This window comes from Callospermophilus lateralis, chromosome X (assembly GCF_048772815.1).
Source record: "Callospermophilus lateralis isolate mCalLat2 chromosome X, mCalLat2.hap1, whole genome shotgun sequence".
In the NCBI taxonomy this organism is placed as follows: domain Eukaryota; kingdom Metazoa; phylum Chordata; class Mammalia; order Rodentia; family Sciuridae; genus Callospermophilus; species Callospermophilus lateralis.
Genome location: NC_135325.1, coordinates 23290567 through 23309245, shown reverse-complemented (window position 1 = coordinate 23309245; position 18679 = coordinate 23290567). Strand labels below are relative to the sequence as shown.

General features: G+C 32.4%; 1 protein-coding gene across 1 annotated transcript in view; it reads right to left on the bottom strand.

Moving 5' to 3' along the window:
- Cfap47 (cilia and flagella associated protein 47) overlaps positions 1-18679 on the bottom strand; it is a 421187-nt gene that overhangs the window by 194911 nt on the left and 207597 nt on the right. Inside the window, exons 38-39 of the mRNA XM_077107522.1 lie at positions 8602-8752; positions 6695-6783 (exon numbers count right to left, since the gene is read on the bottom strand). Coding sequence (XP_076963637.1) covers positions 6695-6783; positions 8602-8752 — 240 coding nt within the window. The remainder of the gene's footprint in view (positions 1-6694; positions 6784-8601; positions 8753-18679) is intronic.

Sequence of the window (18679 nt, the reverse complement as noted above, 5' to 3'; positions counted from 1 at the left end):
CAAGGTGCTCATTTCATTCTCAAGAAAGTGGGTAGAAGTTCAAGCCAAAGCATGCTTTTAAGACAGTGTGGGTTATGATGAAAGGCAATTGGGAGAAGATAGACTCAATAAAAATACCAACTTAATTGTAGGCCTGTAGGAGAAAACTGTGGAAAGAGAGAGCTAGGAGGAGCCCCTTTAGAGTTATAATAAACTCAAACACTGATTTAGAGAAATATTAATTCAAAAGAGCATGAATTTGATTGGATTAGTCTGAAGAGCAATTTATGTTCCCCTTGGGCATTAGAATTAATGGAGTTTAACATTTGGGCAGGAAGAGATATGCATCACTAAAATAACCCAGCCAGTCAGTAAAAATGTAGAATATATATTAACAGCCTTGGGGAGACAGAACCAGTACCCAAATTTGATACAATATATTTTCTAAAATATCCAAATTCCTTAAAAAAATTATGAAATATGCAAAGAAATAGAAAAAGAAGCAAGCAACAGAAACTGTTGTTCGAGTGAGAAAGATATTGGATTTAACAGAGAACAAATTCAAAACAGTCATTACAAATATCTTCAAAGGACTAAAGGAAAGTATGATAAAAGAAGTAAAGGAAGATGTGATGACAATGTAGCACCACGTAGAAAATACCAATAAAGACTGACACTATCAAAAAGAATCAAATAGAAATTCTGGAGTTAGAAACCACAATAATTGATATGGGAAATTCACTGGCAGATTCAACAGTAGATTTGGACTGGCAGAAAAAAAATAATTAATAAACTTAAAGATTGATGGATTACAAAATCAGAAGAACAGACACAAAAAATGCAGAAAATAAATAGAATTTCACACATAGATGGGAGAGATATACTATAAGAACAATATGTGGGGTAATGGAATTTAATAAAAGAAAGGCAGGAGAAAGGAAAAGAAAAAATGTCCAAAAAGTAAAGTGGGTTAAGAACAAAGCTGGATCAGAAAAAAAACCCAGAAATGATAAATAAGAAAGCTAATATAAATAAAAACTATAAATATATGAATGTTGTCAGTTATAGGCTTAATTATATCTCCTCAAACTTCATATATTGAAGCCCTAATTCCTACTCCCTTAGAATGTGGATGATTTTGTAAATAATGCCTTTATATAAATGATTAATTCGAAATGAGGCTAAGGTGGATGCAGATCTGATCTGACTAGTGTCCTTATAAGAAGAGGAAATTTGGACACACAGAGAGAGATACCAGAGATACCAGGGGAATTGAGTTACTATTAATTGGAAGCTGATTATGGTATGTTAAGAAGTCTATGGTAATACCTACAGTAATCACTAGGGAAACAAATCCACAATATATTTAATATATCATTAAAAAATTAAAATACTACATTAGAAAATATTCACTAATGTAAAAGAAAGAATTTATGGCACAATGGAGTAAAAAAGAAAGATAAAATATACAGAAAACCAAATGAAAACTGGCAAAAGTAAATCCACTACATCCATAATAGCAAAAAATGTGAATGGATTAAGCAACACAAACACATGACTTTTAAAAAGTTTTGCCATTTTCATTGACATGGATGAATCTGGAGAATGTTAGGCTAAATGTAATAAGCCAGTAGGAGAATCACAAATACTGCATAATTTCACATATATGAGGTATATATAATAGTTAAACTCAGAAAAGCAAATATATCATAGTAGTTGGGGGTTTAGGGAAATGGGAAAGCATTGTTGAATGGGTATAAAGTTTCAGTTATATTAGAGGAACTAGGTTTTAAAATCTGCTATTACAACATGGTTCCTATAGTTAACAATATGATATTGTACACCTCAAAATTTGTTAGAAAGATAGATATCATATTAAGTGTTTTTACTACACCAAAAGCAAGGAAGCAAACAAACCTAAGAGTTAAGAGGAAATTTTGGGACATATTGGTTATCTTTACTATTTTGACTGTGGTGACAGTGTCTTGGGTATGTGTCACTCATTATTCATCAAATTGTACACATGAAATATGTGAAAATTTTGTATATGAATTATAATTTAATAAATCTAGTTAAACAAAGAAACAAAACCCCAAGAACCAAAAATGTATGCTGGCTATAGGAGACATACTTAGATTCAAGATACAAATAAACCAAAAATAGTAAGGTTAGAAAAAATATATATAGCACATAGTAATTATAAAAATGCTGGAGTGCTTAAACTAATATAAAACATGATAATTTTTTTTAAAAAAATGTAACTATATATGAAGAGAGACCATTTGTAATATCTAAAGGGTCAACTATGAAGCTAAAACAATTATAAATATATACATACCTAACTACAGAATACCGAAATATAGAAAGCAAAAACTGGCATATATGGAAAAATAGGCAATAATAATATATATTTAAATATCTCACTTTCAATAATGAAGGTAATATTTAGGCAGAAGGATTACAAGGAAATATAGAGCGCTTGCCTAGCATGTGTGAAGCACTGGGTTCGATTCTTAGCACTGCATATAAATAAATGAATAAAATGAAGGTCCATCAACAACTAAGATATATATAAAAATAATTTTAAAAAACAGTAGAAAACATACTGCTCTTGTGAACATTCTATATTACAAATCTAATGGTAGGCCATGAGATAATCCTTGATCAAATTGAAATGATTGAAGAAATATAAAATATGTTCTCTGGCTAAAATGGAATGAAATTAAAAATCAATACAGAAAGAAATTTGGAAATTCACAAATATGGGAAAATTAAAGAACTTATCCTCAAAAATTAGTAAGTTAGGAATAAATCAAAAGTAAAATTAGAAAGCACCTTTAGATTAGCAAAAATAAACACAAAATACATAAAAAGTGAGATGTTGTTCAAGCAGTGTCCAGAGTGAAATATATAGATATAAATGCACATATGAATAAAGAAGATTTAAAAATAATAAAGCTAACTTTTTACATTAAGAAACTAGGAAAAGAACAAAAAGTCTAAACCCGAATCAGACAGAAGAAAATAAGTAATAACAGAAAAAAAATAAATGTTAGTGCAGAAATGATATAGGCAATAGAAAAATAATATACAACACCAAGGAAATCAGGGGTTTCTTTGAAAAGATCAATAAGATAACAAATTTATATTTATGTAGATTGATCAAGAATGAAAGAAGAATCAAATTAGTAAAATGAATGATGGAATAAGGGAAACCATATTTATTTGACAAATAATAAAAAGATTATAACAGAATACTACGAAAACCTCCATGCCAATGAGTTACATAACTTAAAAAAATACACAAATTCCTAGAATGAAGCAAAGCACAAAAACTTATTCAACAAGAAATAGGAATTCTGAATAGGCTCATAAGAAACAGAAGAAATCAGTAATGAAATAAACTTCCCACAAAGTAGAGCCCAGAATCAAAGGGCTTCAGTTGTGAATTCTACCAAACATTAAAACAATTAATACCAATCTTCACAAACTCTTCCAAAAAAATAGAATACAAAGGAACATTTCCCAATTCATTCTCTAAGGGTAGTATTAATTATGTGAAAAACACAGACATCACAAGAAAAGGGAAAAATCACTGCTAAATTTCATAATATGAAGACAAAATCCTCAACAAGATACAAAACGAATCTTAATCATGCTTTTGAAAGTATTATGGAGTATTAAATAGTGTTGTTTTGTGAAAGAAAAATTTAAAAACTTCCGATCTTTTTTTTTGTTGTTGTTGTTGATCATGATTCTTTTTTTAATTAATTTTTATTGTTGGTTGTTCAAAACATTACATAGTTCTTGATATATCATATTTCACACTTTGATTCAAGTGGGATATGAGCTCCCATTTTTACCCCATATACAGATTGCAGAATCACATCAGTTGCACAACCATTGATTTACATATTGCCATTCTGGTGTCTGTTGTATTCTGCTGCCTTTCCTCTCCTCTACTATCCCCCTCCCCCCTCCCCTCCCCTCTTTTCTCTCTACCCCCTCTACTGTAATTCATTTCTCCCCCTTATATTTTTTTCCCTTTCCCCTCACTTCCTCTTGTATGTAATTTTGTATACCCCTGAGGGTCTCCTTCCATTTCCATGCAATTTCCCTTCTCTCTCCCTTTCCCTCCCACCTCTCATCCCTGCTTAATGTTAATCTTCTTCTCATGCTCTTCCTCCCTACTCTGTTCTTAGTTACTCTCCTTATATCAAAGAAGACATTTGGCATTTGTTTTTGAGGGATTGGCTAGCTTCACTTAGCATAATCTGCTCTAATGCCATCCATTTCCCTGCAAATTCTATGATTTTGTCATTTTTTAATGCAGAGTAATACTCCATTGTGTATAAATGCCACATTTTTTTTATCCATTCGTCTATTGAAGGGCATCTAGGTTGGTTCCACAGTCTTGCTATTGTGAATTGTGCTGCTATGAACATGGATGTAGCAGTGTCCCTGTAGTATGCTCTTTTTAGGACTTTAGGGAATAGACCAAGAAGGGGAATAGCTGGGTCAAATGGTGGTTCCATTCCCAGCTTTCCAAGAAATCTCCACACTGCTTTCCAAATTGGCCACACCAGTTTGCAGTCCCACCAGCAATGTACAAGTGAACCCTTTTCCCCACATCCTCGCCAGCACTTGTTGTTATTTGACTTCCTAATGGCTGCCAATCTTACTGGAGTGAGATGGTATCTTAGGGTGGTTTTGATTTGCATTTCTCTGACTGCTAGAGATGGTGAGCATTTTTCCATGTACTTGTTGATTGATTGTATGTCCTCCTCTGAGATATGTCTGTTCAGGTCCTTGGCCCATTTGTTGATTGGGTTATTTGTTATCTTATTGTCTAATTTTTTGAGTTCTTTGTATATTCTGGATATTAGGGCTCTGTCTGAAGTGTGAGGAGTAAAGATTTGTTCCCAGGATGTAGGCTCCCTATTTACCTCTCTTATTGTTTCTTTTGCTGAGAAAAAACTAAAAACTTCCAATCTTGTAGACAGTCATGGAGTCAGCAACCTAGCCAACTAATCCTATCTCTGTTAAATCTATGCTAGACTGCATTAAAGGTTGAAAATAATGATAATGTACAATGAAAATTGATTGAATTCAGTCATTGTGCTAACTATAATTTTGGGGAATGCATATGGAGATATTTCATTTTAAAGTATGTTAAATATGAGATTTTAATAATTTTTTAATTATTAAATTTCATTTTTTAGTATAACTAAAATTTAATATAACTAGAAAAATGATCTTTTTTAAATATAACTTGAAAAAGATCACTTGTTATACTGGTTATAACTCTAAAATAGTCTCTATGATTAATTGGCATTAAATTTCTTTCTTATTTATTTTCTTTAATTATTTTTATATTTTGCACATAATACATGGCTATTTTTGATTGCTTTTAAATGTTTCAATGTATTTCAAAGTTGTCTAAGTTTGAGAGCATATTCATTCAAGGAAGGATGGAGTAAAAATAAAATTAGTTTTTCTGCTCTGAACCAAACCACACACCTCTCACAGTCATTTTAATTCAACCTAAGAGAAACCATAAAGACATATTAAAATATCATCATTTTTTGTGAAACATGTTTCTAATATTCTTCTTATTCTTGGAACATTCAAATTTAACACTAGAATGAAAGATGAAATATGCTTTATCCTGTTTTTTTTCTGAAGGACTGCACCATTTGGTTCAATTAAGGGCATATTTTAATACTGGATTAACACCACATATTCACTTTTTATATTCTTTACACTCCAACATAACACTTTCATAAAATTTCAGTCTATAATATTCTCCCTTATATGCATATGAAAAACCATAAACATACCACTAACTGTTTCTACATAATAAATTTTGTTTTGTCAACAATGATTGATCTTATTAAAAATAAAATACCAAAAAGGCTGGACAGACAATGATTAGAGAAATGGAAAGTTATCAAATATTAAATATAAGTATGTATATATGTTTGTGTATATGTCTGGAATAACGAGTCCCTAATTTAATCAGTACATGAGGCGTATAATTTTTCATATTCTCCTACAACATGTAAACTTATAAGTAGTAATGTTTTGTTTTTTAAATATTTATATTTTAGTTATAGGTGGACACAATATTTTTATGTGGTGCTGAGGATCGAACCCAGTGCCTCAGGCATGTTAGGTGAGCACTCAACCTCTGAGCCACAATCCCAGTCCCGGTAGTAATGTTTTTATTGTGTCTTTAAATAATAGTAAAGAATTTTCTTTTCATTGCAAAATGTTGTTGTTATCATTAAAACTCAAGACAGACACATGCACATTGAATGTACAGTATAAATTAATCCTGATGCTCCAAGCAAAAATATATTTTTTAACTGAATCAATATTTCAGTTTTGGATATTAGCAGATGCAATAGAATTCAATACAAAGAGTCTATTAATTCAAAAATTTTAAAAAATTAAAAGAACACAAAATCCAAATAAACAGAAAGCTTATAGACAAAATTTTTAAATTTGTATGATCAAGTACCAGTTCAAGATAAAAATTATTTATTTTCATTATTTGTTCTATTTTATCTGATGATGCTTATAAGTTTATAGAAATATAAAACATTTAATTATTTAATTTCTTTTCAAAATGGTTCATGTAAAAAAGGTAAAAATACTATTTTAAGAGTGAAAATAGCTAATTGCAATAAATTTACACCCACCAATAACTTACCTAAAATCTCCAGCAGTCGGGAAGGGGTTTTTCACATTTATAGTAACTTCCTTCCATTGATAACATGGAGTTTTGCATTTCAGAATTTCCTAAAGTAAAAAAGAAATAAAGCATACTATATAATAATATAAAAAAATCCTTAATTATATATAATATGAAGTTAAAAATCTACAAATTGTCCATTTAAATATTAAACTGACACTAATTTATTAAATTCTCCTTATCCCATAAATATTATACTGCTAAAATATGGGTGGAAAGGATAAAAAAATATATATATATATATATTTTTTTTTTAATTTTTTGGAAGAGGTGAAGGATAAGGGATCACATGACAGAGATCCTACAGAACAGAGAGCAAGTATGCTTTTTTTTTTTTTTTTTTTTTTTTAAAGAGAGAGTGAGAGAGGAGAGAGAGTGAGAGAATCCTCTAATATTTATTTTTTAGTTATCGGCGGACACAACATCTTTGTACGTGGTGCTGAGAATCGAACCCGGGCCGCACGCATGCAAGGCGAGCGCGCTACCACTTGAGCCACATCCCCAGCCCCTAAAAATATATTTAATCTCAATACTGATCCATAGTACTATGCTAAAATTAAACCATTTGTCAAAGCAGTGTTTCTCAAATTGATCTCTTTAAAATTGGTTTGTTAATGACTGGACATGGTTTCTATTTTCAAATAATCAGTCACACACACACACACACACACACACACACACACACACATTTATATATATGGCTCCATAAGGCAGAGACAGCTGTGCTATGGATGTGCATGTGGGGATAAATATCTATGTATAAGACTATATGTGATTATGACATGTCTGCATTTATAATGTGGTGGAAACACTTACATTTATATTGTAATAAAAGCACATATGCAAAATAAAAACTTCAAATTATCCAAGGGAATCTCACAAAGTAGAATTTTCTGGAAATTTTACATTTTTAAGCTGATTATGTTCTTGACCTATTTTATTTCTACATTATTATCTAATTTACTTCTAAGTTTTCTAAGACCATAGTGAACAGATGGGAAAGTAACCAGAGTTTCACAACCTTCAAGTGTCAGCTTTTCTCCCCTGAGGTAACATTAATGACAGGCTAAAACTAGCCATGTCTTTAACCACATATGGCAAAGCATTATGCTGTTTCAGAGAATTTATGTGAGAGAGTTGGGAAGTATTAAGCATTCATTATTTAAAAGGAAATCAGAAGACAAGAACATATATCTTGGTGACAAATGCCCACTTCCTGTTCTGGGCATCACTGTCTAATGAGCCTGTCTGTCCATGTGAGCAACTTCTTGTTCTCCACACACAACTTGCCACTAATTGAGCCTCCTAGAGTGAGTGTCTTTTTCCCAATCTTATTTTGCATCCCCCAAATTCTTTGTAACCCATAGGACAATCTGGCAATAATAAATTTGCTTGTTCTTTACCATATATCCATGGTAGAAAATAAGATAATGGTTAAGAAATGCAATCATAACAACGTCAAAGCCATTTTATAAAAATTTAAAAATCATTCTCCCCCATACTTTGAGGTATAAACACTTTGAACTCTGTTAAGAACATCATCACCTTTCAATAAATGCCAGCATTAGCATTAACTTTTATAATGGATTTGTTCCACAAGACAGTCCAGACAAATTGATAATGTTCCTGTCAGAGAAAATAAGAATCTTTTTTTGATGCATAAACTCTCCACCCTTAGTCTAAAAAGCCCATAAACACAGGCCCAGAGCTGCTTTAATTTAAATCACAAGTCTTCAGAGCAAAAGGAAGATCTCAAGGATCAAGAGCTACATAGAAATAAAACATGGAAGAACATCTATGGTCATGACATGCCAAGGTTGGGGAACAGAAGCAAAGATATATAAAAATAAGTAAAATTTACTTACAATTGCTTTAAAATCAAGGACTTCACCCTTTAGAGCAAAAGTCATTGTAACACCTCCTATTCCACACTTAGGTTTAGAAATTAAGAGCAGTGAAGCTTCAGCAGGATGGAGGAAGCGACTGGTAAATTTCAGAGTGATATTAATTTGGTTTCTATAATTAATAAAAGAAAATAGTTTATTGAAAAAGGCAAGAAGTATTTTATTCAGTGTAGAACATGTGCTTATACCCCTAGAATCTAAATATATTTACTTTTACAAAAGATATAGAGGCTGTTGAAGTCTTGATATAGCCTCTAAAATCTAAACTTACCTCCCAAATGTATGTATAATAAGCCAGATATTAGATTTTGTAACAGTGGTCCACAGGAAATCATCTATGCATTTTTTGCAAAATTCTTAGTACATTGTTTGCTAATGTTTAGCCAAATTCATAGTCATGTCATTTGGTTTTGTTTACATGGAGGAAAAAAAATAACAATTTAAAAAATACCTAAAGCCATGGTTGAAAATAAAATTTGAAGTTCAAATTCACATGTTTCAGAGGAATATTCGATTTAAAGAAAGAATAAAGAAAATATGCCAATTTCCCTTAATCTTTACCTCTGTAGTATAAAATATGGCATAATGCAAAGAGTCTACAAATTTGGAGAAGGTTCTGTTTATCAATTTGTAGGAAAATTACTATAGCATGGCATTCTAGCAAACTTGCATGCCTCCACATTGGATTCACATATGTGTGGCCTAACTGCAGCTGACATAAGACTTAGGAGAAAGCCCCATGAACTTGATACAATGTAACAGTGTGGAGGCTCATGAGGAGCTGCTGTCAGAACATTTCTCAGTTGCCTCCCTAACTCCCCAAACAAACTGTCACCAGTCAGTTTCTCATTGCCTCCTGGATTCTGATGTAGTGAGGTTTACTACATTACTCCCTTTACAGTTACAGGCTAGGAAAATACTTAATGGCACCATAAAGTGGGTTCTCACCAACAGGGTGATTTACCATCCTTGATGCAGTCATCAGATCCCTTTTATCTAGGTGTTACTCTACACAGAGGACATGAAAGACTGGGCACCTTTGAATATTCTTGCATTTGCTATTTATATAAACAATGAACTCCCTGAATCAAGAATGAAATCACTGTTCCATTACTGGCTCAATCTTTCAGGCTGGCTTCACCTTGACACAGCTGTGGGTGATAAATCTTGGGGAAATTTTATCATTGATTTTACTGTAACTTTTAGCATGGTTAGCATTATACATCAGATACAGTCATTCCTTTTACAAACTACCACCTATTATCTTCTCTTACAGTATACTTATTGTAGAATGAGTGGGGAATAGATTTCCCTTAGTGTTAAACCTTGTACCAACTTCTCTATAAACTTGTGCAATTGCTTTTGAATGGGTGAGATTGGGGAGCACCAAAGAGCATGGTTTTTTTTGAAAGAGTAACTTTCAAAATCAATAGAAATGTTCTAAAATTGATTTTGTAGGGAAAATTACAACTCACATCTAACAGCAATAAGGGGGACTTTTATTCAGAAATGCGTCCTCACCAATCTCCTTACTTTTATGCAAAAGAACTCATGGGCTTGAACTTAACTGAGAAAAATGAACATTTAATATTGAAATTTTTTCTGGGTATGTGCAGGTTCAAATTTCATGTTAGGATTCTTGTGAGTGATTTAGGAATTTTGTAGATATTCTAAAAATCACAATTAGATAAAGCCATTCATTTAATAATTGACTCCCTTGATTCATAATTATAATTTATAATGTTCCAGGCATTGTTTTAGGTTTTATGGAATTTAGTAGTTAGAAAACAAACATACTATTCCTGATTTCCTGGATGATACATTATAGAGTACATGGATGATATTGCCACATCACAAAATAAATTTGAAAGTTACGAATCACAGATGTGCCACAAAGTGGTATAACAGTATGCAGTGGCAAGTGAGATACAGCCTGTAGAGTCAGAAGAAGTAATATGTAAGGTGAGATAAGAAAAATGAGATTGACAAAAATCCCAATAACATCCCTCATAGAAATAGAAAAAGCAGTCATGAAATTCATCTGGAAAAATGAGAGACCCAGAGTAGCTAAAGCAATCCTCTGCAAGAAGAGTGAAGCAGGTGGCATCAGTGTAACAGACCTTAAACCATACTACTTCTTAAATTATAGAGCTACAGTAACAAAACCAGCATGGTTTTGGCACCAAAATAGACTGGTAGACCAATGGTACAGAATAGAAGGCACAGAGAAAAACTCACATAAATATAAGGATCTTACATTAGACAATGGCTCAAAAAACACATATTGGAGAAAACATAGCCTCTTCAACAAATGGTGCTGGAAAAACTGGAAATTCATATGCAACAAAATGAAATTAAACTCCTATCTGTCACCATGCACAAAACTCAACTCAAAGTGGATCAAAGACCTAGGAATTAAACCAGAGACCCTGCACCTAGTAGAAGAAAAAGTAGGCCCAAATCTCCATCATGTTGGATTAGGCCCCAACTTCCTTAATAAGATTCCTATAGAGCAAGAATTAAAATCAAGAATCAATAAATGGGATGGATTCAAATGCAAAAGCTCCTTCTTAGCAAAAGTGACTAGAGAGCCTACAGAATGAGAGCAAATCTTTACCACATGCACATCAGATAGAGCACTAATCTCTAGGATATATAAAGAACTCAAAAATCTTAAAGAATTCAAAAATCTTAACACCAAAGAAACAAATAATCCAATCAATAAATGGGCCAAGGAACTGAACAGACACTTCTCAGAAGACGATTTACAATCAGTCAACAAATATATGAAAAATGTTCTACATATCTAGCAATTAGAGAAATGCAAATCAAAACTACTCTAAGATTTCATCTCATTCCAGTCAGAATGACAGCTATTAAGAATACAAACAACAATAAGTGTTGGCGAGAATGTGGGGAAAAAGACACACTCATAATTGCTGATGGTACTGCAAATTGGTGCAGCCAATCTGGAAAGCAGTATGGATATTCCTTGGAAAACTGGGAATGGAACCACCATTTGACTCAGTTTTCCCACTCCTCAGTCTATACCCAAAGGACTTAAAAACAGCATACTACAGGGACACAGCCACATCAATATTTATAGCAGCACAATTCACAATAGCTAAACTGTGGAACCAACCTAGATGACCTTAAGCAGATGAATGGAAAAAGAAAATGTGGTATATATACACAATGGAATATTACTCAGCAATAAAATAGAATAAAATCATGGCATTTGCAGATAAATAGATGGAATGGAAAAATATAATGCTAAGTGAAGTTAGCCAATCCCAAAAAACCAAATGCTGAATGTTTTCTCTGATATAAGGAGGCTGATTCATAGTGGGGTTGGGAGGGAGAGCATGGGAGGATTAAATGAACTCCAGATAGGGCAAAGGGGTGGGAGGGGAAGGGAGGGGGCATGGGAGTACAAAAGATGGTGGAATGAGATGCACATCATAACCCTAAGTACATGTGTGAAGACATGAGTGGTGTGACTATACTTTGTATACAGAGATATGAAAAAATATGCTCTATATGTGTATTATGAATGTAATGCATTCTACTGTCATATATGACAAATTAGAAGAAAAAATAAATTTAAAAGTATTTTTAAAAAGGGAATACAAACAACAATAAGTGTTGGCAAGGATGTGGGGAAAAGGGCACACTCTTACATTGCTGGTGGGACTGCAAATTGGTGGAACCAATCTGGAAAGCTGTATGGAGATTCCTTGGAAAACTGGGAATTTGACCCAGCTATCCTACTCCTTGGTTTATATCCAAAGAAATAAAAAACAGCATACTACAGGGACACAGCCATATCAATGTTTATAGCAGCACAATTCACAATAGCTAAATTGTGAATCCAACCTAGATAACCTTCAGTAGATGAATGGATAAAGAAAAAGTGATTTTATATATATATATAAAATATATATATATATATATATATTTTATATATATATAAAATCACTTTTTCTCATGGCATTTACAGGTAAATGGGTGGAGTTGGAGAATATACTACTAAGTTAAGTAAGCCAATCCCAATTAACCCAAATGCCGAATATCTTCTCTGATATAAAGATGCTGATTCATAAGGCGGATGAGGGGGAGCATGGAAGGAACAGACAAACTTTAGATAGGGCAAAGGGGAGGGAAGGGAAGGGAGGGGGCATGGGGGTAGGAAAGATGGTGAAATGAGATGTACATCTTTACCCTAAGTACATATATGAAAACATGAATAGTGTGACTCTACTTTGTGTACAACCAGAGATATGAAAAATTATGCTCTGTTTGTGTAATATGAATTGAACTGCATTCTATCATATATAGCAAATTAGAATAAATAAAATGAAATAATTTTTTAAATTGAGATTAAAATCATGGAATTTGCAGAATAGATTTGGAGAATATTATTCTAAGTGAAGTAAGCCAATATCAAAAAACCAAAGGCCAAATGTTTTCTCTGATATGTGGATGCTGATTCATAATGGGGGTGGGGGTCATGGGAGGAAAGTAGGAATTTTAGATAAGGCAAAGGGGAGGGAGGGGAAAGGAGGGGTACTGGGGGTAGGAAATATGGTGGAATGAGATGGACCTCATTACCCTAAGTACATGTATGAAGACACGAATGGTGTAACTCTACTTTGTGTACAACCAGAGAAATGAAAAATTATGCTCTGTATGTGTACTATGAATTGAAATGTGTTCTGCTATCATGTTTAACAAATATACATATAATTTATGTATTAGAATACATAAATAAATTTTTAAAAATGAGACTGAATTAGGTATATTGAAGAGAGGAGGAAAGAAGGTAGAATTACAATATATTGGAGGAACTAATCAAAGACCAGTAGCACTAAAGCATAAGGAACGAGGAGATTAGTGATACAAATTGTATCTAAGAGCAAGTCATGAAAACCATAAAATTTCATAAAAATGAAAGTATTCCCAACTACTTGAGAGGCCAAGGCTGAATGACCACAAATTCAAGGACAGTTTGGAGAACTTAATGAGACCCTGCCTCAGAATTTTTTTTTAAAAGGACTAGGGATGTAGCTCAATGGTAGAGTACTTGCCTAGTGTTCAAGAGGCCCTGGATTCCAATACTTAGTACCATATAAAAATAAAAAGTATTCCTTGGACTCTGATGATATACTAGATCTATGATGGGAAGATAGGAAGCTATGAGAATATTTTAAACAAAGAGTATCATAATTAAATTTACATTAAAATATTTGCCATTCTAATATACAGAATGGGTTGCAAAGAAGCCCTTTAGGAGTCTGTCATGGCAGTCTACATAAAAATGGTCGAAGAGGTGTAGAAGAAGAGAAGATGCTAATTTTAAAATAAAATTGGTAAACTTAATAGGACCTGGTAATGGATTGGATCCTTATGGAAATTTATTTTTTTAAAAGGGGGGGGGGTTCAAAAATCACCAAAAAATATTCAAAAAAATAACATAGACATAATGAATGATCTGATGGACATATACTTAAGTCCAGTGAAACACATTTTATAATAGAGTACCCTTTTAATGAGATAAATGGCTTGTTTCAGGATCAGAGAGATTTGGGCTTCTCTTGAATATGTGTAATCCTTTTTAAAAATTTTTAGTCATATAGAAGAATCGAAATGACCAAGATTCCTTTCCAAATTTGTTAGCGAATTCAGAATCAAATATGTAGTAAAGTTCAAGTAAGGGTTCCAGGTCCCCAGTCAGTGTATCATAATTGTAGGCTTCATCTTAATTTTCATAATGTTTATTTGCTTTTTGCTCTAATTGTCTCTCCTCATTTTTTTTAAAGAACAACTCCTTAATATTACATGTACCTTGTAAGCTACTTCAAATTGACTTTGGAGAGAGATTAAGAATAAATATATAGAACACATCAATGTCAGTGTGCATATGGCTCAATGAGAATAAAAAAGAAAAAAAGAAACAAAATAGTTTTCTAAAATTGTACTTTCATTTTTTATAGTCCTTCTGTGGTTAGAGCTACACCTAGTCATCAAATTATATGCAGAAATAAATGTTTGTTTATAAGATAATATAGTTTTTAATCTTTTGTATATAAATTACATTTCTGGGAATTTCAATCCATAGCTGGCAGAAAGAGCAGTTATTTGATTGAGACAAAATCTAAGATGAAATGTGGTACAGATAATTATATAATCTTTTGTAATTACAAAGCTATGCACTTTTGTTTAAGAAAACAATATTTTCTGAGTCTTATTTGTAAAAACCAAATACTATGACATTTAGTCTAGCTAAAATATACTTTAAAAACTACCAAATAACATTATTCAATCCTATAAAATAAAATGCATTTAGGCAAATGAATAATTGTTTTCCATACATATTCAGAATTGAGCATTAAGTCTTCTGGGAACCCTTTTTGGGTTTCCCTCTAAGTACTCATTTGCCTCGTTCTCCTTTTTTCCTCTAAGTCTATACACACATCACAAATAAAACAATTATCAAATCACACTTTCATTGTATATTTGCTTTTCTGACATTCTGCTAGATTGCAAAAATTTGTAACATTGATATATTTTCAACCAGTACTTCAAATTGGGGAAGAGAGGAAATTTACTGGCTGCTTCCTATAAGTTCCAGTTATAGTGCCAGGGTGTTTTCCTTGCATAATTATGTTTATTACTGACAACACTGTGGGTAAATATTCTGATCCACATTTTCCAAATGAGGCTGAATCACAAGAGCCTTTAAATGTCAGGACTGAAACCCAGCATTTAATTTTTAAACGACATGGGAGAAGTTCTAAACACAATCAAGTTTGAAAACCAGATTCATAATCTCTTTTCCTAAAAGAAATCTCATCAAAATTATAATAAAGGAATTTAAAAAGGCATCTAGTTGGAGGAAGCCATTATTGCATAATGGGCAGGATGGGGTTCAGACAACCTCAATCTTTCTAGTGCCATCATAGAATGCCAAACAATTAATTGAGCATAAAAGCAGAATATTTTTTAACCCTAAAATGAAGCCTACCAATTGACAAACCCAAGTATATGTAGAATCATAATTTACTTTCTATATTACCATGTTATTACATATAAATGGATAACCAAGTCTTATCAAATATTAGAATAAATCCTTCAACAGGAAAGATGAGACCAAGATTAAAAAAATGCAAATGACCTCTGAGAACATAGAGATAATTTGGCTAATAACAAGAACTTAAAAGTCAGAGATATTTAAGAAGATACTGAACTACCAATTTAAGAACAGGATACTATAAAATAAGGCTATGCAAAGAATATGAAAGTTCGTGTGTGTGTGTGTGTGTGTGTGTGTGTGTGTGTGTGTGTATGAAAAAATTGGAAAAGAGATTTGTTGATAAAAAGAGGAGAAATCAATGAGATCAAAAGTTGAAGTGATAATATAGGTCTATAGAGGATCCAACTATCAGGTTCAATATAAGACAAATAAAGTTTGCAAAATCTCAGGAAAGAAAGTTATCAAGTAAATAATTTAAGAGAATATTCCAGGGCTTATGAAAACAACTTCACAATTAAAGCATTTACTGTTTATTCAGCACAGTGAATAATAAGACACCCCCATTCATACATTCTAGAATAATACCAGGTTATGATGGAAGATCCTAAAAACTTCCAGAGTAGGGAAGAACAGATGCATAGCAGAATTTCTCATAACAAATAATGAATGCTGCAGGGCAGTGGAGAATTATTTTGAGTTATGAGTAAAAATAATTACAACTTAGATAATAACCTGAGCAAAATATAAATCAAGCATAGGAATAATATAAGGACATTCTCAGAAGTGAAAAATCTTGGGAAATTTACCTATCTATACTTTTTCTTAGAAGTTTTCATAAAGGTAAGGTCATAAGGATGAAGCGAGTAAATTATTAAAGAAAAATATCTTATTTTCCATCTAAGGAGAAATAATGTTCAAGAATCACATTGCTCCAGTGGGTCCCAAAACAATCAGTTCAAATAAGTGTTATACTAGAGGAAAAGGGACTTCAAAGATTTTATGTAGTTCTTTAGCATTTACTATTTTTTCAGTTAAAATGATGGTGTCAAAATATATTGTGTATGTATTAATAGTATAAGAAATAGGGAGGTTATAAATGTAGCTTAGTGGTAGAACATATATTTACCATGTGTGAAGCCCTGGGTTCAATGTCCAGCACCAAGGGAAAAAAGAAATAGGAATAAAATATATTTTATTGTAGGAAAAGTAACAGATAAAAGATAAAATTAATGATATTGGGAGAAAGTAATATAAGGAAATAAGTGAGCTAGATCAAGTTGAATTAACAAAATAGTCACAAAGATATATGAATTACATTTATGGATGTGACCATTTGAAAAACTAAAATTACGCATAAGTGAAAAAATTAAAAGTAAGTGCCTCAGGGACAGGATCTCAGGAGGCTGGAGTTTGCTTATTTCAAACTCTTCTGCATATTTAAAAATATTAAAGCATGTGCAAGTTAAATTTTGAGAAAAAAACATTTAAAATTAGGTGAAAATAAGAAGATATATGTACATGTACAATATGATCACTATGTTACAGGCACAAATTACTACATGTGTGAGTAAATATACATGTACACATGCTCAATTAATGTATACTTTCCAAATATTAAAAGCTTCAAGAAGCATAATAAATAGTGCAATAATGAAAAAGGAGAAAAAAAGAAAGCACTCATGAAAAGTTCATGGGAGACTTTTAGGTTCAGCTGAGGATATATTTTCACAAACCATCTCTTGGAGAAACAAAATACAGATTTCTATGGGCTGAATTCTTATGTCAAAAACTTAAATCACCAATGTAATGATATTAGGAAGGGGAACCTTTTGGAGGTAAATATAACATGGAACAGAGATCTCATGAATGAAATTAATACCCTCATATAAGTGGCTCCTTCTACCATAATAATGGCACAGGAAGGAAAAAGGGACTATGTATGAAGTAGAACTTGGGTCCTTGCCAGATACTGAATCTGAGGGCATCTTGTCCTTCAACATATCAGACTTCAGAACTGTGAGAAATAAATTTCTGGTTGTAATCTACCCAATTTACAGTATTTCATCATAACATCCCAAATGTGCTAAGATGGAAAATTGGTGATAAGATGTAGAGATGTTTGTGTAACAAATATCTAAAAATGTGGAAGTGGCTTTGGAACTGAAAGTGGAGCTATAAAAATTTTGAGGTGCATGCTCAGCATAAACTATATAGGGTGATTCTGATAAAGGCTCAGAAGAAGAAAGCTAGAGAGAAACCTCTATCCTTCTTAGAGATTATCTGAGGGAATATGGACAGAATATAGGAGGAAATATGGACCAAAAAAAGGACATTTTTATGAGTTTTTATATGAAAATAAGAAACACATTATTGAACAGTGGAAGGAGATCCTTTTAAAAAATTTGCAAAGAATTTGGCTTAATATGCTTGTATCCTAGTGTTGAAGATAGAAATTGTGAGTAATGAAATAGGATATTTGACTAAAGAACGTTCTAAGAAAAATGTTAAAAGCATGACTTCTCTTAAATGCTTATGGTAAAATTCAAGAAGATGGAAATAACTTAAAGATGAAATGCTTAAGTAAAAAGAAAGCAGATCTCAAAATTTTAGAAAACTATCAGCTTATCTACATTGAATGGAAGGATAAAATATATTTGGAGAGAGAACAAAGATGTGGCAGAGCAATTGTTTAACAAGAAAATTAGTATGGATCGTCCATGTTTATGGAAACCAGATGCTATTCTTAACATAAAGGGAAAACTGACTCTAAAACATTTCAGAGACCATCAGTGCTGCCTTTTCCATCATAAGCCCAGATTTCCAGGTCCTAGAGGATGTAACAATAGGGGGGAGGGGTGCACACAAGGACTTCCATGGGACCTTGGTGCTTGCTGCCCAGCAATATTTCTAGGCTCTGCTCTCCACATTTCAGTGTCATGCTACTTTGCTGCCCCAATATATAGCTCTCCAGGGAGCCAAGGTCTTATCTGGTAGGTGGTGGCTGCC